This window comes from Cyclopterus lumpus, chromosome 20 (genome assembly GCF_009769545.1).
Source record: "Cyclopterus lumpus isolate fCycLum1 chromosome 20, fCycLum1.pri, whole genome shotgun sequence".
In the NCBI taxonomy this organism is placed as follows: domain Eukaryota; kingdom Metazoa; phylum Chordata; class Actinopteri; order Perciformes; family Cyclopteridae; genus Cyclopterus; species Cyclopterus lumpus.
Window position 1 is genome coordinate 6,744,618 of NC_046985.1, and position 25,063 is coordinate 6,769,680.

The 25,063-nt window shown below is 42.5% G+C and overlaps 1 protein-coding gene across 1 annotated transcript in view; it reads right to left on the bottom strand.

Annotated features, from left to right (window-relative positions):
* Positions 1-24,563, bottom strand: part of plxdc2 (plexin domain containing 2) — an 81,538-nt gene extending 56,975 nt beyond the window's left edge. The window contains exon 1 of the mRNA XM_034559649.1: positions 24,053-24,563. Within this exon, the coding sequence (XP_034415540.1) occupies positions 24,053-24,146 (94 nt within the window). The 5' untranslated portion in view covers positions 24,147-24,563. The remainder of the gene's footprint in view (positions 1-24,052) is intronic.
* Between the last annotated feature and the right edge of the window lie 500 nt (positions 24,564-25,063).

The window sequence follows — 25,063 nt, forward strand, 5'->3', positions numbered from 1 at the left end:
TCAGCGTCAATAAATCTAGTATAAATCAGGCTCTACATTTTATTTCTCATAAATTAGCTGATATGAATCTTCTCATGTTCAGTCAATGGCGCCTCCTCCTTTCTCGTTAGAGTCGGACTAATCCATCATACCAAATTCAACCAACAACACGTAAGGTGGTTTTCCAGCACTAAGAGCAGCCCTCATATCCACTTGTGAAATTCCTCATCATTCCTCAAGTTAATTTGCTTCACTTGTGAGTAATACAGATCCTCTTAAATAAAATACGTGCATTACATATGTTTTCCCTCCAAGATCTGGATAGTTTCCCAGTGAGTAGATGTAAACATATAACCCAGATTTTATTATTTTGTGCAGGAAAAACATCCATAAAAACTTGCCAAATCCCATATCCTCCTACCTACAGCCTCCAGGCACACACACACACACACACATCAGCTCCAGCAGAGAGACTGAAGATACCGAATAATCTACAGCAACAGCATCCCACAAGCACGTATATTTTCAGACTCTCTTCTTCTGCTGTACGTATGAGCAGGAAAGGAGGAGAGGACCATTCCCCAGGCTTGTAGCTGCCAAACCCAGCCCTGTGAGACTCATCCAAGTCACACAGAGTCTGTAATTGCTTCAATCTTTTTCCATTCAGCGGTGGAGGCGTTAGCCACTCACAGGAAATCAATAATAAATATTGTCGACAACACAACCTGCTCTGCACAACGACACCTACAGAGCAGCATGTCGAAAAACAGATCGCTGACTCCCACCAAAGAAATCCCCATTTTAGAAGGGATTGTGTATTGCACAGAGACATGTGTGTTTCTATTTAATTAGAAGTGAACACTGCCAAATATGTGCATTGCCAATTGAATAACAAGATTTCACCTTTACCTTCTGTGAAAATGTCTAATTATGGAGAGAAAATATTTAAATTTGAGCTCTGCTTCGTCTCTTTTCAGACAGGACGAGTGAAAAGCACAAAGGTTTCTATACTAAAGCAAACCTAATTACATTACTTAAATACACAATTCATCAGATTTCTCATTTATTTTAGCCCTTGCACTTTTCCCACTAGTTGTAATGGCATTTAAAATTATACAGGCAACTGGAAGAAAATCTTCAGCAGACTTGAACAATGTAATAAATTGCATTTCTTCGGGCCGTGTCTAAAAAAATTTTTTTATGTGAAATGATTTCCTCGATGTGATTTGCTGCCTTGGAGATAAAATGTCTAACTATCTCACTAAATACAGCAGATTTGTCTGGAATTGTGTTATTGGGAAAGACAGACATGTAGTCGTAAAGAGAGGCAGACAGATTGTGCGCGACGGGAGTTTATTGGTAAGGTCATCAGGGTGGAAATAAAATAGTGAGCGAAGAGAGCAGGTTGTTTTGGTTTATCGCTCCCAGTCGCAGCCCTGGACAGCTGTGTGGTGCAGCTGCAGGGTCCGGGGTTATAGTGCAGGTTGTTAACAGTTTAGGGTCGGTGGTGCATCCGGAAAACAGACTAACAGGCAACACAGGATAAGAATAACTAATACAACCCGTGCAACTTCCGACACGCAGATGCAAATCGTTGACCAAAGCCAAGTCATCTTGACTTCTGAAGGAACAGAGAGCCAGAAAGTCAAAAAACAAAGCTTATCGTAAGCTTTATTAGTGGTGTGGCATTATCCATTTTTATTTATAGCGATAGTTTGATATTTGGTCTACACTCATGTACGATACGCTTGTAGCTGGATCATAGGAGATACTGAGTTTGATTTTAATGATTATGATAAATCACTAAAGACCTACCCAGCATTACAGGAACAGTGTTGTTACGTCTCCTTTCTTCTTTTAACCTGTTTTCGCTGGTGAATCAGTTTTGACATCCTGGATGTATCCTTCTAACATATTGTCGGCCTTTCTGTCGGCTTCTCTCTGAGATATTGCCTTTCTGTTTTTCAATAAAACTTGATAGTATTCAGTTTGTGACAGCGTGGGTGATTAAACAAGTTTTATCTTCTTGGTTGCTTTCAAGAGACATAACGTGCTAAGCTAAGATAACTACTGGCTGTGGCTTCATATCTAGGTAGCAAGCAAACGGGCTGGCTAGCTAACTAACTAACAGTTTGCAAACAAGCTAGCTTGGAGATCAATACAGTTTGATGTTAGCTGGTTAGCTAGTGTAGCATAGGTCACCAGTTTGGGTTTGTTGACACTTCTGTATCTCTTTTCACCAAGAAGATGTCGTTGCTGACCGAATTGCCCGAGTTATTTTGAATCCAAGTACAGTTTTTTGCTAACTCAGATGCCAACACACGTACGCTCTATTAAATGCTAAGATGTGCGCGCAGCACAAACCCTCTATGACCTTCTATGTTGTGAAAGCATGTGAAAAGAAAACTTGACTTTCTGCTGTGACCGCGTCTGTCAAGTTTCCAGGTGAGGTGAGGTTGCGTGCGGGGGCTTGCCTCTGCACCCTCGGGCTGGAAACACTCGCCGGACAGCCGCTTGTGTCGATTATCTCCGCTGCCTGTTGACACGGTCCTACGTGTGCTGACATGTGCATGTTTACGGTAAAAGACCTTCGGCCTTAATGGAGGGGGAAATTAGCTGATATATGTATCTGCTTCTGTCTGTGGTTTGCAACACCGATCCCTCAAATATACGTATTGATCTAACCCAGACATATATTTGACCCTTGTAGAGGACAGAGGTGTAATTGTGCACTTCAGGACTGATGCCACCGTTTGTTTGTACCGCTGGGCATGGCTGCACTGAGTCTTTAATAGAAACAGACAGTTCAGCGCCTTCTGACAAACAGCCCGGGAGACACCGGGTGTGAATGCAAATGGGTTTGACTTGTAGAATCTTCCAACTTTCTCTTTCGTTTGTCCCTTGCTGACTTTGTTTGAACCCTTGTGACTTTCCTCGGAGGAGAAACAACTCACACTGCCTTTGTTTTGGCTCAGAGTCAGTCAGTAACAGATTCATATTAACACCTGTTTGAGTCCGAGGCTCTCTTGATTTATTTATCAGGGCGGGGTGAGATAATCAACGCCAGGGAGAGAAAAACGATTTTGTGTAACGGGTGCCTTGAGTTGCATATGCATACTTTATCATTACTATAATATTCAAGATCAATTTCTTCCTCCCTCATGATATTCATGAACTATTAGTGATGTCACTAGCCAAAGACAATCTATATTTTGAAAAGGAAAATGTTTTATTGCTTGTTCTATCTTTATTTGACATTAAGTATTCCATTAAAACATCAGTTTGACTTTTGAGGGAATACATTTATTTGCTTTCTTTAGCCATATTTAGTGATCAACACCACCTTCATGTCTGTACACTATAGATACGAAGCTCCAGCCAGCAGCATTAGCTAAGCTTAACATAAAGACTGTAAACAAGGGGAAACTGAAAACTTTAACTCTAACTCTCACTGATTCACACACTATATATTGTTTGTTAAATCTGAACATAATCTGAAGAGTAGAAATGACAATGAAAAGTCTCTGATGTTTTGGTCCTTTGCTCATTTGAATGTGCCTAACACCTTGTTGAAATCGGTATTCTCAAGATCCTTTCTACAATAAAATTCAGTTTTTGTGGTTGACTGCAATTGAGCAATGTTGCAGTATAGTTGCAGAATCTTGACATTTCATGGGAAAGCTAAGCTCCAAACCCTTTGAAAAAATCTCCTTGTTTTGGGACTTTCAAGTGTGACTCAGCCTCCCCTCTCTCTTCATGCCATGCCTCTGGGCACCCTGCCATCAGCACTGGGGCCCATGTTCTGCCTCTCTGGGCTTCATTGATCAAACTTAGGGCCCCACAGCACCGACAGAGCCTTGGCTCTTCAAGCAGCCAGAAGAAGGAAAGGTAAGGTAGCAACACTCGTGAATTGACATTTGTTTTGCAGAAGAGGCATTCAGATCCTTTACTTAAGTTAAAGTAGCATTATATAATGTAAAAATACAGAATTTCATCCTGCAAATCATCACTAAAAAACATTAATTTTATGAGCCAAATGTACTGAAAGTAAAAGTATTGGTGCTGCGTAAAAAATAAACTATTTATTTATTTAATCATTTGTGCCCTTTTTAAAAAATTAAACCATGTGAGACATTTAAAGGGAAAATCTCTTTGGTGGAACTGCTAACAACAATTCTGTGAAGGGCCACCAGCCGAAAACCACTGGTTTGAGCTATAATAATGTTGTGTATTTTACAAGCAGTATTTTGTCACACTTTTATATTTATTTATAAAAAAGTAACTAAAAAAAACTAGTTACTGAAACTGTCAAACAAAATTGTTAAAAGTACAATATATCCTTATGAAATGGGATGGACTTAAAGTTTCGATCTCGAAGATCTGTTTTGTTCCCGATGGCGATAAGCGGTAACAGACTCCCCGTTTGTAATACTGCAAATACAAGTGCTTTCATCAATCAGCCCAATCAATTGTGTCACCTCTTTCGGCAATAGAGTGTGACTTAAGATTATTAACATTATTTAACATTAATGACATTCATTTAATTCATGAGTTTACATCAATGACATTCATTTAAATGACAATCGTCAAGATTAGTATAGTATAGTACTGCTATATAGAAGTAATTGATGAATGTACTTTACACCATTGCTCTTCTCACAATGTAGTTTCTGTGCAGAGGGCATACGAAGGCAAAAGCTTACAAACAAACACCAAGAAGTGGTGACGCATGAATAAAACATGGAAATCTCCCTGCGGTGATATCCTTAAAAACCCTGTGCTTTCTTTCTTACGCTTCAGATGAAATGCATGTGGCTCGACTCAGGAACAGGTGAGAAATCACACATCTCAACATACATTTTGTTTGAAGTTTTCTCCCGAAGAGGAGGGAAAATCAGGTACCACAAACAAGGCAACAGATGTTTTAAATAAGGGAGACCTTGCCTGCCAGAGTTCAATGTGTACAATGGTAGATTATAATGTAGGAGGGGAGGTGTGCAAGGGGATGGAAAAGCCCTGAGGGGGTTGAATGCTGGGCTCAGTCACTCTGCTGTACCGGGAGCTGCAGCAGACACTATCCTCTGACTTCACACCGCCTGTCTCCGAGGATTCAACCACAGGAGATGGACTGCCGGGGGGCTTTGCAGGCAGAAAACACAGGCTCTGTTACACTTGGGCACACAGGGACACTATTGTGGTGATGGAGAGGTAGACTTCTGATCCTACAATTCATCTTTTTCCTAAATAATTCGCAAGTCTTAAATGTGAGCAGCCCAAATTTGTCAGGCGCAAATTAATAGCGTGAGGTAATGGTGGCCATTTTGGGCAGCGATTTTAGCGATCCGTCATCTCGTTCTAAAATGTCTCAAGTGTAATTCTGTCCTTGGAAAAAGACGGCAAAGTTTGCTGTCTGAGAAGGAAAATAATTACAGCATTAGCATATCATTACCGGCTGGCAAGGAGACAATAGATCAACAAGACTTCTCTTTGGCCACAGACACGTGCACATATCTGTCAGTTAGTGAGATTGTTTCTCTTTCTCTTATTGATTTCCTATAATGCCGGGCTTCAAAACTGTACATGAATTTTAATTTAAATTTTTTTTAAACATTGATACAAAAAAAACTAAGCATGTAAAACTCAAAATAAAAAGTAATGATTCAGTAAACGCAGCTTTATCGGCTGCACAAGGTTTTTATTAATTGGCGGAGGCAAATAAAAAATCGGTAGCCAAACCAAAGCTAGCTTTGGTGATTTGTCTTCTGTGACTTTAGCTGCCAACGGGGCCAGGTAGGTTTTGTATAGACCCGTCACCCAGCAGCACATGACTAGCACTGTGTGGAACTGCATCACGACGCCTCGGCTTTTCAACAGAGTCCATGAAGACAGTCGAGGCGCGTGTTGAGTGTTTATCGCCCCGTCAGCAACTGGGTCACTGTCCAGACACCAACACGTCAGAGCCCTGCTGCCTGTGTCTCTTGATGGTGTCAGCGAGGTGGGGGAGATGACCTCGACTAACAAGCTTGTTCTCGTCAAAAATATATGCAGAATATCTGCTTTGTCTTCTGTGTGACAGCTGACATTGAGGAAAATTTGAAAATCTGTTATGTCACACTAATTATTATGAATCTGAGACGAGCACACAAGAGATTTCTGCAGACAACTGCACATATTGCAAAAATGCATTGACAATCTCACTCATTCATGCACGCAATAAAATGCTGACAGTGCACCAGACTGTCATGCATTATTGTTACCTGTTCTTTCAAGGTAATTGGCCGACAGACTGGAGACATGGAAACCTTGACATCCAAATAATTTACTATCTGCACTGTCAACACATTCAAGGAAAGGAAAGGAAACAGTTTCCACTAAAGAGGTGATGGAAATCATAATATGAGAGGCTCTCTGAAAGTGTTTTCTCAGAAATCCCTTTCCACTTATTCCTAAAATAGCAATCATTTTGAACAGTATTGACTAAATCAACTCTGCAAATACCGCTGCTTGATCAGGTGCCCTTCACTTCAAACCCCCTCGAGCATCAGTTTTTTCATCTTCTGCTTTTTGAAACATGAAATTCTGTCTTCACAGAAAACAACTTGGTTATGTTTAGGAAAATGTTTTGGGTTAAAATAAGTTTATATTTATAAGGTAGTTAAGTAGGGTACCTGACATATGCAACGCAAGTTACGTTACATAATGTGATGCAACAGAACATAAGTAAAGGTTAGCAATTGGCTTTACACGGGACAAAAACACCAGTCTCCTGGGTGAGAGTCCTGTCTTCACTCCGACCACGTGGAGCGTCATGCCGTATTTGAGGACTTGAGAGTGAGAACGAGCTGTTTTACAGGTAATACAAATTTTTTAAAAACCAGAAATCTCAATGAAAACCATAATATCCAAAAGTCTGGAGAGGGACCAAAGAGCTGCACCAACTGATAGACCAAACGTGCCATCCCTCGAGCCATGTGGCTCATTTAGAGCCACAATGCAAAAACTCTTTGAGAGCCTGAAAGGAGTTATAAGGGAAAACATATTTCCTTTCCCACCACCACTGGAAGGTCAGAGGTCAGACCAGCAGCTGGAAGGGTGTCCTACTCAGTGACACTCCAGCAGGACAGATGCTGGTTGTCCCCGGGGCTCGAAGCAGATATTTTCCTTTCTCCCAATAAAACCTTAATGTAAGGCATGATGCCACTCTTTCAAAAATCTTTATTCATAATGAAACACCTACACTCTCTGTGTTCTTTGATACAAAATAAATGAATGCATTCCTGGCCAACACAGCCGAAGCTATCCAGAGCTGAGAAAGTTCAGCGACTACAAAAGCCTTCACATCTGTAGGAGGGGAAGAAGGGAGTAGTGGAAGAATAAGGCTGGAAGAAAACAAGACATCACAAAACTCAGATTTTCATGACAACAGTGGAGGCTGCAGAGCGTGGGCTCTGTTTATGAAAGATAGAAACTAACTTTTAAGTCAAGGAGGTGAGAGATTATTGCTGAGACATCTTGCTCTGCTAACAAGCTCCCAGCAGGAAGTTCGAGCCAGAGCTTTGGCCTCTTCAAACGTTTACCGTAGAGTCTACGTACATGTTCTCTCCAGGTGACCTTTTAAAAGTTGCAACCGTTAGACATTTGATTTTTCACGAAGGTTTGCTGTGCTGTGGCTCACGGGGTCTGAAAAAGCAAGCTGGTTTCGCTCCAGCTGTTCGACACCCCCGGAGTCCATGAGATCAGACGGCGCAGTTCCTCCACTGGCCGTGTCTCCAGCCTTTCTCCATCTCCACCTCTGTCCATTGTCCTCTTTACGAGGCCAGACCTGTGTTTCGTTCCCTTTAAGACAGATGTGCAGTCCCACATGGTAATCCCATCGCTCCTCCCCTCCGAATTCCAGGACTTTCACTGAGCAGAAAACTGAAACAGCTGACAGAAGAAAGCTTATAAGCATGAAGTGCAAAACATGCTGTTTAACTGACAAATTCCAGATGGTCTCGTCTCAAAGCTACTTAATCTTCACAATAAACACCTACAAATATAAACTGTAGTATACACAAACCCTCTGATAGATAAAGTGCATCTACAATGTGAGCCGATGACCTTTGACCACTGAGACAGACCAGGTCCTCGTAGTGATGGCGCTCCGTAAAGAGAGACGCCCTGGGGTCAAATCATCTCCGTCAATCACTCCGCAATGCACTTTAGCACGGGCACCGAGCGGGACAGCCAAAGTGTCAGGGAAGACGGGGCCTTTCATTACCTCCCTGTCAACCTGATTGTAGCCTCGCATCAAGCCGGATGTGTCGCCTGTCACGTCTCGGCAGTGGGCTGTCAGCGCAAATCTGCAACAGGACGCAAAACACCCGGCGGCGAAGCATCCACATGAACGTCAGGCGGGGCCAGAGGGAGGGATTTAACCTGCCAGCATGTACGTTAGACGGAGATATTAACTGAGGGGCAACAGCATGCACAAACAACATGTAAGCATGCAAAGTCAACCAAACCATGACCTGTATTTGTTTAAACTGATATCAAGCAAACAAAAACATCACATTTATTTATTTTGTTTTAAGATAAAAAACAGCCGACTGGATGAGGGATTTGTCTCCTAGCTCAACAGATCTGAGTATTTTATTAGCTTGGAACTGAATCCAATATGTACCCGACTGTTGGACCATTGCCAGCTGAACTGATGTTCCCCATGTGGATTATGTCAGCAATAATGTAAAAAATATTGGCTTGGTACATTTTAAACGAGTGGGAGTCAGTGGGATGTTCGCTGCACAACATTAAAAGTACATCTTGAAGCAGCGATCACTTTTTAGATTAACAATGGATCTCATGACTACGGGTAATGTGAAGGGGTCGCTCGTAGTGATGATTATCGGATGATTATCACCTGAATCTGGATGATTATCACCTGAATCTGCAGTTCACCCTTTAGCCACTCTGAGATTTATAGTGTAATTTAGCTCAATGTTTTGGTTTATGGCCCACGACTGTTTTCAGAAAATAAAAGCTCTAAATATACTGGACGTTCCACTATACACAACTGTTTGGCTGCAGAAACACAAAGTTAGCAATTAGCAAGTGAACATACAGAGGAGCCATTAGCAGCTATATGAGTCCCTATTGGACTTGAATGAATGCTAAAGTTGTTCCATATTTGTCAAATGTGTAAATAGGTAATAGCGAATCTTCTGACAAGATTGTCACGTCAACATGAGATGTGATAGGTCACTTTTATAACAGCTTGTTTCCTCTGCTGGTAATTGGCCGTACATTCAGATACTGCAGGTTAAAAGTCCAGTTGAAATGACTAATGTGTTTCCTGTTGTTCATAAAATGCATTGTTAGTAAATGTTATTATTGAAATGAAAAAGAATGACTCGTAAATCATAAACTTTGTCTCATAACTGCAGTTTAGCAGCTCTGAACAGGCGGTATTGAAGAAATAATATTTTCATCTAGCATTTAAACGTTCTCACCTGTAGCAAGTATACGTTTATAAGCTGTTTCGTGTGTTTTGTTATTGCAGAAACGATATCCAACTTTGTTCATTTGGACTTGCTCCAACTGCACAGTGTCTTTCCTTGAGGGTGTCCCACTTAAAAAAACAAAAAACATCTACACTTGACCTTATATTTTGCTGAAGCACTGAGAGGACGAAAGGGAAAGTATTTACTTAACATATTATCAATATTACTTCCTGCAAAAAGGCAGTGTCATAACAAAACTCACTGTGTGTCTGATCTCCAGAGGTTGAAGTGTCCAAACTTAAGCAGAGATCTGGTGTGTGTTTTTATTTTTCTCAGTAAAAGGACAAACTTTATGAGGCTCCACTGACCTGAACAACCCTCAAAGCCTCTCGAACTTTTCTCTGTCATTCTGCTGTAAACACACAACAATTTATCACAGAATCTTCTGGACGTGTTCCCGGCAAATGTCAAGATGATAAAAATAGACGTCTTGCTGATGCTGCCAAATAATAATTTATTAAAATGCAGCCAGTGACAATTTAAAAGGTTTAAGGCATTTCTTACCATACGGACACTAGCAGCATACATGTTTGTTCCTTTGACACGACTCTCAGATGAACCTGAAGCTTTTAAGCTGTCCACTCAGATTCAGAGTCAATGTAATTACACAGGACACGTTTATCGTATGTAGTAAAATGGCAAATTCTCTAAAGTCTTCCTTTTAAATCAATTGGTTTCATTTTGGAACTGCTTTTCCTGAAAGTCTTCACTGGAGCTTTACGGCAGTGTAAATGTCAACTTGTCTGAACTATAAGGTTGAAGGTTAAAGCGCTCATTCAATCATGCATTTGCTCAATGATTGGAAACCTCTCCCGGCGTGTGCATGCCCGTATTTATATATTTGCCTACTCTTTGGTATATTTGTCTAAGGTCTGTTGGCGAGTGCTTTATTTGGCCGAAGGCCGACACGGCAGCGTTAATGTGTTTGACTCCCTCACGCCCAGACGGATGAATTTAGCCGTCGAGTCAGGGGATTGAGATCTGTTCTCGCTGCAAGAGAAAGGTCAAAGGTCGAGATGAGGGACAAGCTACGACGCTGACTGCCTGCTCCTTCTCCATGTCTGGCTCTTTTGTATTTAAGGGGAGTTTTCCTGCAAGGTTGCGTTTGTTTTTCTTTTCTTGTAGTTTGAAGATGTTTCTTTCCTGTTTCTACATGACAATGCTTCCGTGCACAAAACATGAGCCATAAAAATGCTTTTACTAGTTTAGAGTGGACGAACTTCATTGGCCTTGAGTCCTAACCTCAACCCCAACCAACACTTCTGAGATCAACTTGAGTTGTAATGCCACTAATGCTTCTGTTATTGAGGGAAAATGAACCGATTAATCAATAAGTCATCCGACAATATATTAATCTGAAACAATTTGTATAACTGGTTTATCACTAAGAGTTGCTTAATTAAGCAAAAATGGAAAATATATTCTGGCACAATCTATTTTAAATTGAATATGTTGGGATTTTGGAAAGTTTCTTTTGTAGACTAACCATTTAATTACAGTTAATATGAGGAACCTTTAACTGATAATGAGCAGCGAGAAGATTGTCTTTGTCTATACAGGGACATATGATGCTCGTAATCGTGAACACCGGGTCCGGTTCCAGCTGAATCAGAGAAAATCAAGTAGTAATGAAATGAGAGGATTTCTGTTCAATAATCACATGTAAAATGTGGGTTTTAGTTTCAAGTGTCCCACATAGTAGTATGCACACGCACACTGGAGTCATGGGTGTTATTTTAGCAGGATATAGATTCACATCATTCTTCAGGTGCAAACTCAACGTTATCAGCGAGGTATTGATTTCCAGGCTCTTCGTCAGCGGGGCAGGCTGGAGGTGAAGGACAGGCTACACAACTAAACCTACATGATGGATGACACAGCTAAAGACTCCTAAAACTGTCCATCTTATACAGAGCTCACTGTATTAGAGTCAAACTGGGGCAGCAAGAAACATGAGAATAAAAAAGTGTGTGGGAGGGGAAAAGAAGAGGCACACACAGCAAGCAGTGCAAAGATAGAGTCCAACAGGATGTGTGAATGCTCATAATGCATTTCTCCACCAGCAGGTACTCACGGAAGAAGTGGCTGGAGTCTGGTCTACTCTCAGCAGTAGATTACTGTGACCTCCAGCTCCAACACATCCTCAGTCAGTCCCTCAGGGTCACTGAAGCAGCACATGCAACTAATCATTCGAGCTCAATGGCTAATCAAATATGACACATGGACATTAACAGGAAGCTAAGCAAGAAGCAGAAGGACTTCCTTATTACATCCAGGTAGCAAGAGACTGCTGCCCTGTAGCTCTGCAGGATTCGTTAAGTTTGGTCTCACTGAACTGTCAGAAAACCACTCTGAAAGCTAAATAGAGAGATCCATCCTTGCCTCTGTGTTGCCTTCAAAGTCAAACTTCATTTTTAATCTCCCTCACTTTTGTTGTATATATAAATACAAACCATAGTGAGATTTGCAGCTTGTGTGCAACATTTGACACTCTAAGCTAGGTAGCTACCCTCTCCCCCTTTTTAAGTATCCCACATAGCGTTAACAGTCTACTGTTTGCTTAAAGTGAGTGTTGAGTGTGCATTAGGTTTGTAACGAGCTACGAGCCTGCTAACAGTAGCACTGATTATCACTGTGCTGCATTTCGTTCATGTTATTTCAACACCTGCTGAGTCATGGTCAGCACCTGCACACTCAGGGTCTAAAGTTGAACTATTCCATAACCACACTTGCTATTTTGAGGTGCATACTTCCGTTCACATTGACAAGTATGGCAACATGCATTGCACTGTAGCTGGGTTTCCATTCACATATTTTCATTCACATTTTGTATCGCATTAGAAAAGCTGACATTTTTAAAAACGTTCTCATTTGAGGAAAAAAAAGAAAAAAGTTTTACCGCTCGCTTGAGTTTCTTGTACAAAAGTAGACCAAAACAATATATTTGAAGGCAAACTGAAAATGAATGTATGTTTGTCAAGTATAATGTGTCTCCAGACCTTCATCTTTATTCTTGACCCAATGAGGTTCTGCAACGAATGATCCCAAAACGAATCCTCCGTCCCATCTGTTTACACATAATACACAATCACAAGCTGACCACTGCTGATGGGCTGCTGTGAAGTGGCTGCTCAATAACCTCAAGCAGATGCAGGAACTCACACACACACACAAGCATACAAATAAATACACGCGTGAACATTCAACGGCCTACTGGGCCCGACCTATCCACAGCCTTCAATTCATCAGTTGTAATTGTTTGCAGAAACAATGTGCAAACAATAAAAGGCCTCAGATCTGATGAGCCGATTTCCTCCTTAGATCTGAACTGATCCCTAAACTCTGAACAATTGAGGAAGAACACATTAATTCCCGACATGTGGCTCTAAATCTGCAAAGACAAAAAACGGGCTTGATTCTTTGTAATTTATTTTCCATTGTTGGGTTCAGTTGAGGAGATTCCAGGTTTAGGACAGCACTTTGATACATTTGAAAGTCTAATCCCTAATAAGATTAAAATATCATGAATCATCTCTCAATTTAGTGGACAAAGAGCCCTGCTCTGATCACAACTGTTAGAAGTAGATCTCATATTAGCAGAAAAAGTAAATGTGACTTTGATTGAAATATCAAAAAATCATGTTATATCACAAACAGTCCAAATGGCTTTGAGTGGGGAAATGAAAGATTACTGAAGGACTGAGTAAGTGGTACGCGCCTCCAAAAGAAACCCAATACTTCTGCAAGGCCAGACGTTTGGGGCAGACTTGTGGCAAAACTGAAAGGACATCAAACAAGTCATTTATATTCATATCGCCACCTCTCATTTCAATTTTGGCTGCTTGTCGATGGATGGGATTTTCAGAGCATATATCATTGGCTTGGCAGCTGTCGGAGACGGGGCATTTAATTTTTTACTCCCATTCGATATGTGCTGGGAAGCAGGTCTTTCATTTTATCAGGCTGGAAAGAAAACGAGGAACATCTATGGCATCTTAGGTGTTGAATTACATCCTTACAACTCCTTAATTATGACTTCAATAAGTTGAAGCTGGGTTGGCATAGAGCAGGTCCCAGTTACGATGATACACGGTGAGTTGGCACCTTGACTACTTCCAGTGTCCGTGGTACCAGAGGCCTTCGGGTGAACGGGGAGCTGGCCAGACATTTAATCAATATCTGCACCTCGTCCGCCTGAGACACGTATCGGCTTTTGGTTGCTGTGGGACATCAGTGCAAAGATAAACCCCTCAACACGGCCAACACGGAGTTAAACTCAGAATAACATTACAGAATTTTCACAAACCCGTTTTCATTTCATTTTTGCTTATTTCTTTTTTTCCTTCTTCTTCTGTTCACAATTCTATGACATACATAAAATCCCTGACAATCAAATTTGCTCAAACTGACATTGTTTGCTTATCATTCATTCCCACCCTGTTTAAAAGAAGGGCACATGTATTACCTTTGTGCAATGGTATGAATAACATATTCATAATTAAAGTACTCACACTAATTTACTTTCCAGCTAATTAAAGCATTCTGGGAAACAGGAGAGAATGGCCTTTATATGGGAGTCAATTACCACTTTATGATGTTAGAGCTCCTCTCATCACCTGACAAAAGAGCTCTCGCATAAACACCTTTTAATAGTCACAAACACTACAAATTCTTAATAAAATTGCCATCCATCACATTCTTTGGACAAGAAATTGTTAGCTGCTGAGAATGGATGTAATCTACATTTTAATACAACACCTCGCAGAGGAACAGAGGGCAATGCATGTCTGCAGCTCCATCGGCCAATAGGACGGGAACATTTAAGAACATTTAAGAACATTTAAGAGCCTCCCTCTCTGGGCCAGAGGGAAGAAGTGGTGGATTTCTCCTCCTCGCTCTTTGTTCGTCAAAAGTAAAGAGAAATGCAAAATATTCCAAGCTCAAACAGACATTTTTATACCGAGTTATACATAACCGCCGCAAGCAGTCAAGCCTCAGCTTGCAGACCAGCCAATTTACTGCTCACAAAGCTAGACCTCAGACTGTTATCTAGTGTGCCCATTAAATTGATGTGTTGTTGCCTACTGGATCCTAACTGGAACACCTCACAACCTCGCTTGGTATCTGGATGCTTGTTCTCGCTAGACGGTACAAACACAACACAATTAACTCCCACAGTCAGTCAGTGCAGGACATACCACTGGGTCAAGACTTGTCTCTAGTTACCTGGGCCGAGTTTCTCCGTCTCCCATACAGTATGCTCATACAGAGGCTGCTGTTACACCTTGCAAGTCATCACCACAAAGACTCAAAGCAAGCCTTTGTTCCTGGCTCTGCCCTGAGCTCTGGGAGAAACTCTCGGCAAGTAAGCATTGGAGGCGAGACAGAAACACCTGGCACAAACTAAACCTCATTTACAAGAATCACTAGTTGACTTTAGTGCTTTTTTTTTTGTTTAGTTTAATCAAGCATGTTTGATCATGGCATAAGAAGAAAAGGAAGCGCTAAACAAAACAGATATGACAATGTTCTGCAAGTGCAACTCCCATTATGAGTGAGCTGCCAACTGGTGTCCTGTTTACGGATTTTTGGGATGAGCTCAGCGTTCAGTTAGGAGGTGGACAGCTGGAGCAAGCTTGTCCAAACGGGCATACTACAAACAAAGATCACCCTGACCTCTAAAAACCTTTGCTTGCTTCTGGGAAGAGTCCTTTATCCTCTCATTCCCAGCAGCCCTGATTCCTGATAAACAGCAAAGACGAGCAGGAAGCCTTACAGATGCATTACGAAAACTGTGTTGAGTCTTCATGACTCAACACAATGTTCTCCAGTGCTCAGATGAACAACTTTAAATCCCTGAGACTGCAGAGTTTATTTCAGTTTCAACCCAACAAAAACAATACGTTCACCTAAAAGGCACACAGCAATAACCAGTTTAAACATCCTCCAGATTTGTTGTGTCCATATGAATTTATTGGTGTACGGTGGCAAACAGAAAACTACTTTGATGGAGTCATCAAAGTCACAATCTATTCTCAGCCTCCTCACACAGAAACACACACTTGTGTCTGTAAATCTTTTTATTCCCAACCCAGACTCCTCCTGCACGTCAAAGAGTTGCACCGCGAGGAGCCGTGGCTGGGGGGCACGCTTGTTCTTTGTCAGGATGAGTTTGCTCGGGGAAAAAAGACATTTCTGGACAGGGAATGGTGGAGACATTTTCCGGGCAGAGTAACAAAAGCAGCGCTGTTGGACCTACAGCAAGGAAAACACATCAATGTCTGCGAAGGGCTTGCTTGGCACAGCTCAAAACGCTGTTTGAACAAACTCAAGTGTGCCCAGCGTTAGCAGGATAATCATAGTACCGGGGGGGCATTAATATTAATTGAGGGCCTGAGGCAACGGACACTTGGAGGACCTTCCGCCCCTTCACAATATGTCACAGCAACCTAAATTTAATGGACAGCAACAAATATGAAATGCCTTTCTGAACAGTAAAGACAGTATGTTATCAATAAGTCAAGACAAAGCAAGCTTAATGAGATAAGTAGGCATGGCAATAAAACTGTATACATTTAAAGGTTTTTGACCTAAAACTATTCAATTTCATCATTTTGGACCATAATTATATAAAATGCCCAAAAAGCTCAAATTAATTTAGTCTTTCCACATATCACAGCCTTCGTCCAAACATTTAATTCTTCAGGGAAATGGTTCCCTTGTAAAAAATCAGATACAGAAAACTTAAATATAGTTTAATTAATTATATTTGTTCTGGCCTTTAGGCTACCAGCTCCAGACCTCCAGACCCTTCAACCTGCCCAAATTCTCTCTGCTCAGCACACCTGCACCAGCTGATGCTCAACTTCCATCCGGTGTGTTCAAAACATAACGCGATGAGTACGTTGTGAACTACTATTGTTGTATAATGGATTTATTCCCCACTGATAATGTCCCCTGGTACTCTAGGCCCGGGACTTCAGCCCCGGTAAGTTAATAAGGCATTAAGGCGGCATTGCATTTTACACCAGGAGAAGCAACAACTGCATGTTATAAAACCGTAATTTATGGTTTTTAAGTGAGCTTGCTATTAACATGATAAACAGACCAATAGACAGATTGATGGGGTTAGGAAATAAATGAAGGTCTTTTGCATTTTGCTGACTCCATCACCTTAAAAAAAACACAAGGAAATCAGACACAGGTACATTAGTCTTGCATAGAAAGACAGACATCTCAACAGCGTCAGCGCAAAAGAAAGATCCGACTCCATCATTCTGCTTTAAGAGGCGAAAACGCTCTGTCTGGGTTGGCTCCTTGGCCTTGGAAAGTAAGCTAGTTAGCCAGACAAGCTAACATCCAACCGTACACTTTCGATCTTGTGTGTGTCTTTGGTTTTGGAAAGAAGAAAACCACCAATCTTCAAACTCATATGGAGTATCTCTGTTACCAAAGCCCCATGTACACTGGTTCAACATGTGACTCCAAAGCTTACTGGTATCAAACCAGGAGGGTAATAGTGAACGGTCGCTTCCATATTTCAAAGTGGCATAAAGGCACAGATGCCAAAAAAAAACTTATTCAATAACACAATTTGGAAAAAAGCCTTTCTTTTAACAAAATAAGACATCTGATGAGAGAATAAGTAAACACGACTCAGTATCTGACCAAACCTTCAGTGCCAAATTTCAGTCTGGACTCAAAAAGTACTGAGGTTTAAAACTCGGGCATAACAACAACATCCCGATCCTGCTTTGGTTTATTCACTCGCTGCTGTCCGAAATAAAAAATACGCCGGTAAAATCAAGAAAACAACAGTGGACGAACGTGTAGCAGCATGCCGTAAACCCTTTGAGTGACACTTGCTATTGTGGGACAAAGCCAAGCCGGCGCTCCTGCTGGTTCTCAGGATATGAAGCCGGCTTCGGGGTGGGGTGACAGGCTCCTCTGGCACCTTATCTTCTTTCTGCATGACTGGGCAGCCGGAAACACCACGCTCTCTCTCCGCGCCTTCATGATAGCCATGCATGTAACACTTTGTTCCCCTTTTGGAGAGCCGCCTCTTTCAGCGTCCTTCAGCAAGCGCATCAAATCTTGGCTCGCTTTTCATCATTCTGGTGCAGGCGGATAACAAGCAGGCGCCGCATGTCATTTTCACACATGCAGAAGCTGTTTTCTGTTTGGATGCATGGCTACTGTACCTGCGGCGGCTTGAGTGTTGAAAAAAAACGACATCAATAGTAGGGCTGGGCGAGAAAATCAAATATCACGATATTTTGGACAAAATACCTTGATAACAATATTGCTACGATATTGTAGGATTGACTATTTATGCTGAGAATATTTATACAATGAGATTGTTGATAAATAATCACTGTTATGTTGGTATACTACTACTAGGTAGGGCTGGGTGATAATTTAACATGATCATTTATTTGTCGTATTGAGATTTATCTAAAAATGTGCTCATTTTGCGCCAAATGTCTTAATTAAATGAGAACATACACTGTACTTAATTTAATTTAACTTAATTTAATTAAGACATTTGGCACAAGTGTATAAAAACACAATTTCACTATAATGCAGCTTTTAAAACCAGGACAAAAAATGTAAAGTATCTAAAATCTAAGAGCATATGTAGTCATATATCCCGATAGCAATACAATATTGATATATTGCCCAGCCCGAAAAGATACAGGTCAAAATCTGTCATTCTTTTTTCTCTTCATAGTTTTTCTGTTAAACCTGCAGGTATCTTTTCACTTCCTCCCATCAAACACAAAAACGCCTCGCCAACAGGTTCGCTGTGTATGAAGCATGAAATTATACCCCATCTGTGTTTCACAGCCAACAGCCGACTGCCATGCAGCCAACCATTTTTATACAATATGTTCTCCATAAAATGCTGTTAACTTTAGGTTACAGTCGTCAAATACCAGGCATTTACTGGTGTGCATCAAGGTTCCACCGTCCAGCGGCCAGGTTTGACCCCTCTAAGGCCTTCTGTGATCTAATGAGACACTCAAAAGATGCTGCATCAAACCCAGCCGAGGTAAAAACATGTACTCATAGTTCAAGTGTTCACAAGTCCTCCACATACGGGCCAGATAAGACAAAGATGAAAGCATGTGACTGGCATTAACATGGCACAGATTAGATGACTTCAAAGGACAAATCCCCCAAAGAAAGCTCCACATTGTTATGGTCAACCATCATGATATTTTCAATGCAGTTTCAAACGGGTTTAATAGGAGAAGGTAGGATTTAAAGAGAATCTTAATGGCACATTTTGATGTCGGACCTTTACATCGAGTAACTTTGATAGTTGAGCGTTCAACTATCATTCAGAAAGAAATCCATCAGAGATAGATAGTTGATGAACGGGTAAGTCTGCATCCGAATTTAGAGTGAGCTTTAATCAAATTTCAAGAAAATCATCAAAAGAAAATGCTAATTAATCCACGTTTTCAAGCTGCCTTCCTTATTTCACCTTCATTTGGTTTTTACCAATCTTTCCACCTATATATCCATTTTTACAGCATTTTCCCAGTGTACAGAAACAGGAACCCTTGACACACCAGAGAAAGTACACCAACTCCCTCACCAACACCTCATCACAAAAATACTTCTGGACCTTGAATCTAACCATGTAAGAGCATCCAAGGAAGGGATTACCCTTTCACATTCCTACCATTTCTTTAGCCTAATATAAAGGCCTATGCTCTCAATCATTGCTCAGTATACTGTGGAGTGTAATATGTATATAATGCAGCTGTAATTCTTATAAAGGTGCTCAGCAGAGCGGGGGATTTGCCTATGAGCCCCCTCCCTCTCCTCGTTATCAAACCGTCCCCCGTCCCCCTTTTCCCCCCCCAAAAGCCTACTCCTCCCACCTAAATAAAAAGCATTTTGCTCATTTCACCCTTCAGTTGATGATCTAGCATCTCTTATACGCTCAGCGGAGTCAACAGGAGCAGCAGATAACCGCCTGGCTGTGGTCTACTGGCGGCTTTGCAATCATCTGTGGAAAAGGGACGTTTATCAAAAATGGAAAATGCTTGTCATCTCTCACTGAACCGCTGACGTTCAAAAGGGGGAAGGCTTCCTATACCAAGGCCGCTGCTCTTGCCTCTGACCTTTTCAAACTTGGTTGATGGACAAGATCCATAATTTTTCTGCTCTGAATAAGCTAAATAAATCAGACAGAATAGAAAATGCCAGGGAGCAAGTGCAGATAACTGTGGTAGAGATCTGGAAATCGGGAAGTGAAGGGGCTTTTGAACCACATGAAAGACAATGAGAAGAAGCTAAATAGGAGCTTAACTGCGCTGGGTTTCATTAACTAGAGGCCTCTTTGCTCTTTGTGTCTGAGCCCATTGACCTCTCAAGCCGTCAAACTGAGCTTCTTCCAGTAGTAAAAAAAAAATGGGCAGGGAGCTCAGAGTCGAGGGCCGGGCGTGACCAATGCAGGAGCCTGCTGGTGCTGTTGCATGCTGGTACGGGGGTCGACCCCAACTCCCTGCCTCCGCGATGTATGGCGCGACCCACTGTGTCTGCATACGGGGCAGCACATAAACCCCTGCCGCCGCCATCACCGCCGTCGCCGCCCCCTCCTTGTCTGTCCCCCCTCACACCACCCCACCCCCGTCATCCATTCATGGCAGTTCCTTTCAGCAGGTCATTCAGAGGGCCAATAAAGAGGCTAGCTCATTCTGTCCGTTCTGAAATGTGCAATGTCAGAAAGAGGGGGAGGGAGGGCAGATTCCAAGAAGGCTTACAATCTCTTCACTAAAGCAGATCGAGCCGGACCTCCCATTTTGTTCCCCATGGACAGTTTGTGTTGGGACTCATTCCTTCAAGCATGACAAAGAGAAGAGAGCATTTGTCACGAAAAGTGTTTGATATCAAATCCGAATCCTTTTTTAATGCCCCTTATCGAATCGTTTTAGGTCGTTTGTTTGGTGGGAAATAAACTCATCATATAAAATGTGTACTGTAGGAGTGCGGTATTGTACCTTAACCACTGGGATTCCAACAGACTCTCTGATGTTGGGTTAAGTTATGTTCATGCCTCATTTCCTCTGCATGGTTTGGCTCAACTCACTTTTGGTACCAGTATTTTTCTCCATTTCATTTTCCACTGCGGATAGTCCCGCCCAGTGTAGGCGGGATACGCAGCTGGTCGCCATGGCGACCCAACGTGAAACTGCCATGACATCATCTTCAACACAACACTGACTGAATCCTTTCATCGACGACCGAGATGAACGTCTCAACTTGGAATAAAATAACAAACAAATTGCGTTGGCTGTAGAGTGCGCAGAGATTACGTGTTTTTGTTAGCATCGCAATGGTTCCGTCAACAAAGAAGACGTGGAGATTTTTCCATTGGATTTGGATTTATGGCCAACAAACAATTAGATTACGATGATATGAAAATGTTTCGTTCAGCAAGATAATCTTCACCATAACACCACATTTGTTTGATGGCTTAAATGCCGTCGGCAGAAGGTAAACACTGCAGATGAACTAGATTGTGGTCACATGACTTCCCTTCAAGCTAAAAGCCGACCAGTCCTCGAAGTGATGAGGTTTTGTAGTCTCATTTAGCCACTTGTTAGCAAACTCCTTTTTGTAAGACACGTGAAAGCTTAAAAATTCAAAGGATGGGTATTTATTGATGTACTTTATGTCTTAAAACAAAATATTATTGTGTTATTTCAGGCATCTAACCAAAGACCCACGATGAGGGAACAGGAAGTGAAACTCATTTCCTGGTTTAAGGACTCTCGGCTTGTCACGATCCGAACATACATCGGTACGACACGTGTGTCGCTCTAAACCGAGAAGAGGAGGACGCGTACTGCTGCTGGGACTACTTCGATCACCAGCTCCTGGATCAAGATTTAATGTGTGCAACAAGGAAAAACTGGGACACATGTGGAATGTCATGTGTAAAACTGTAATGGTGTATGTCCATGTTTGTGTCACACAGATCTAATGTACATACAAGTCACCAAATATACTCATATCATACACGTCATCGTACTGCACCTCATGTTTAATGGATCCACTAACTTTTCTATCTCAGCCGAGCATAAAAACTATTTAGACTTTCCAAGAGTTCTACTTTTGTATGCGCTGATTGAAAAGTGGATGGAAATGAACGTAATGTCGCTGAGTTCACTTCATCGGTTCCTTTGCAGACACCTGTAGTGTCAGACGGAGGTAACGGGATCTAAAAAGAGATTGTGACTGAATGATTTGAGAAGGGATTTGTTAACTGGGGAGTTTAGGGAATCAAAGTGTTTTATCAGACTTGACACTGGATTAAAAAACGGTTTCAGCAATCTGAGCCATTGTCATGACGGTCAAACTTCAGAGCCGGTCTGCGTGTTTCTCTGCAGCTTACACTCCTATATGTGACAGTGTGTTTGTACTATTGCAGAGGTGGCTGCTGGCAGCATGAGGGATGAGGGAGCTGGAAACCGTCCATATCGCTGCCTGTGAGCGGATTAACCCTCCACCGACCAGAGAAACACAACTCGGACGCCCACAACAGACTCAAATTCCACACAACCACAATCTTAGCGCATTAACAGCCCTCAGCGCAGGCTTTCAAATGAGACCGCAGCGTTCCACAAGTCAAGACTTTCTCTCTCACGCTCTCTCCCTCTTTCATTCTCCTATATCGCACATGCAGACACACTCCAGACTCGAGTGGATCATCTCTTTTTTTCCACTCTGAGAGAAGCACCGGAGTGCAAATTAACCCCTGAAAGCAGCCCCAATTATGTGAGTGTGCCACTGGCGACAATATCACTGGGTGAGCATCACAGAGCCACAGACAGAAATATGATTTAAACCAAGCTCACAGGATGTTGTGTAATTTTACCCAGATGTGCTTTACAGTTCATCCAACTGATACATGCAAGCAGCGCAACCAGTCTTTCCACATCTCGGGCTGTGCTGGAGCTGCTGAGACAAGAGTGGGAAAGCTTTACTGGTACCTTATTATTTTACCTCCAGGGAGTGGAGGAGTCTACCTGTACTTTATTAATAAACGCCTATCTAAGAAGGGACAGGGGTCTGCTCCTTACAGCACAGTCGAGGTCAGTCTACGACAAGGGAACCACCTCGCCCAAATGTCTAAAAATACTGTCCTACATACTAAATGTGTCCGGCCCGAGCAGGAGATGGAGCGATGAAGCACTCCGAGAGGAATATGCCCTTTTTATTAATGGATGTTGGTGTTTTCCTCAATCTGCAGCCTCTAAAAACCAGCCTCATTCTGAAAAAAAAAAAAGCATGCAAGCCGTTGTTTTCTACCAAAGCACTGATGTGAAATGAGTGCAGCAGCAGAAGCAGCAGCAGCAGAAGCAGCAGCAGAGGCAGCGGCCCAGCAGATTGATTGCATTCATGAATAAGAATGAGATGGTTAAAACTGAGAGGTCTGGTTAAAACTGAAAAAAAAGTGTGTGCGAGCGGCCACACGCGGCCGATAGCATCTCTCCCAAACGGAGCAGTACATTCCAGTAACTCTGTGGTCTGCACTCGCACACACGGGTTTAATTTACAGTCACTGTCAGCAGCCGAACGATTCTCTAACCACTATCTGATACGTGATGAAAATCCACTGCCAGCAATAAAAGCTGTGGGAAACAAGAGCTCGCCTGCGTGAAAAGGACCAACGTCGGCATGAACTTATTCCATCGTCTGTCATAGGGCGAGCTGTGTGTGTGCGTGTGCGTGTGTGTGTGCGTGTGCGTGTGCGTGTGTGAGATGGACTGGATTTGAGATTAGTGGACTTTAGGTGCACACACACTGTGGCCTTACAGTAGGGATATTGTTCTCACACTCTCATTGTTGACTGTGTCATATAATCAAGGACATCAAGATGGACAGAGTGTGCAGGTATCCATCATATCCTCTGCAGGACTTCTACAGAGAAAACACCTGCACCGTGCAATGGTTACTGATCTCAAATCTGCAAAAAGTTGCAGAGGGTGGTTCCAGGTCATACCAGAGAGCAACAATATTACATATAAATGTGCCAGGATACACAGAAATACATTTTTAGAGGCAGTTTGACATTTCCATACCCCAGCACTGATTGTTCTGACTATATTACAACAACATAGAGTAATGAGCTCACCCTGAGGGCAAATTAATGTGCAAAGATGGGAGAGAAAAGAAGAAAAAAAAGGGAAAGCCAATTAACTCAAACGTGTGGTAGTTGTGAAAATATGATAATTAGAAAATAACAAAGTCTTTGATCTCGACAGAAAAGGGAAGATAGTAGGTCATGACGTTTACATTGCTCTCTTAAAAAAATAAGATAATGAACGAGGAGCCGCCTTCATGGTCTTCTCTTATTTTGCATACCATAATTAAAATATGATAAATAGAGGTTTAACTACAACGTCACTCCACCTGTGTGTCACGGTTGTTTTGCAGACGCGTTTGACTCCAGCTTTGGGAAGCGGACCATAAAACTCAGGTCCTGCTCATGCCTAAAGGGTGCGGGCTCTTACCGTCACTTGCTGGGACCTCGGCTCGGACATCCCCCAAACACTGGCAAACTAAAACAACTCCCACGAGGAGGTCGAACGTCTTCACAGCCGCCATATCCGAGTGCCGCCGCGGATTTCTCTCTCCGTCTGCCTCGCGCACCGAACACCGCTTCACGGCGGACTCCGTAACTCTCCTGCCTCTCCGGCTGCTTTTAAAAACGGAGAAAACCTGCCTGCGCTGCACTGAGCTACGTTGTTGTGTTCCAGCGTGTGCCACAGCGCGCGCTCCTGGAGAGTGCAAACGCGCTCGTCCTGGCACGTCTCCACCTCCGAATGAAACACAAATAACAGCAGAAGAAGGAGAGAGAACAAAACAAAGTTCCCCCACTTAAATGTTCGTCCCAGTCCGACACACTTTTCTCTTCCCACTGGTTGGAGGTGCAGTGTGTGTGTGTGTGTGTGTGTGCGCGTGTGTGTGTTGTTGGCTAACGCGCTCCTGGAGAAGACAGTGCGCTCCCTCCGTCATCAGCTCCTCGGAGCCAATGGCTTCTTCTTCTTCTGTTTGATGCCTCGTGTGCGCGTGTGTGTGTGTGTGTGTGCGTGTGTGTGTGTGTGTGTACGTGTGTGTGCAGAAGAAGCTGAGGAGACACATCTTTTCTCCAGCTTGCCGGGGAGACAGTGGAGACTTGGCCCGAGGACATGATGATGTGCGGCGTGTCTGTCACGCAGCGTGTGAGTGATGTGCGAAGATGCGTTCAGGAGCTGCTGCTGCGGGCCTCCTGTTTGCCAGCAGACAAAAGATGTTGAACATGGACTCATTCCTCAGAGGGCTTTGTTATCATTAAGTGTGAAGGCTTTATTAAAAGATACACGAGGAGTTTTGGTTTTGTATGGGCTATTTGACTTATTATTATATTTGATTTACTTGTGTTTGTTTTTGTGGTCTGTCTGTCTGTCCTTCCTGACCTTCACTGTAACAACAGGTGATTGAACTGTGAGGGCGCCCTCTTCAGGTGCACGTTGGATCATAAG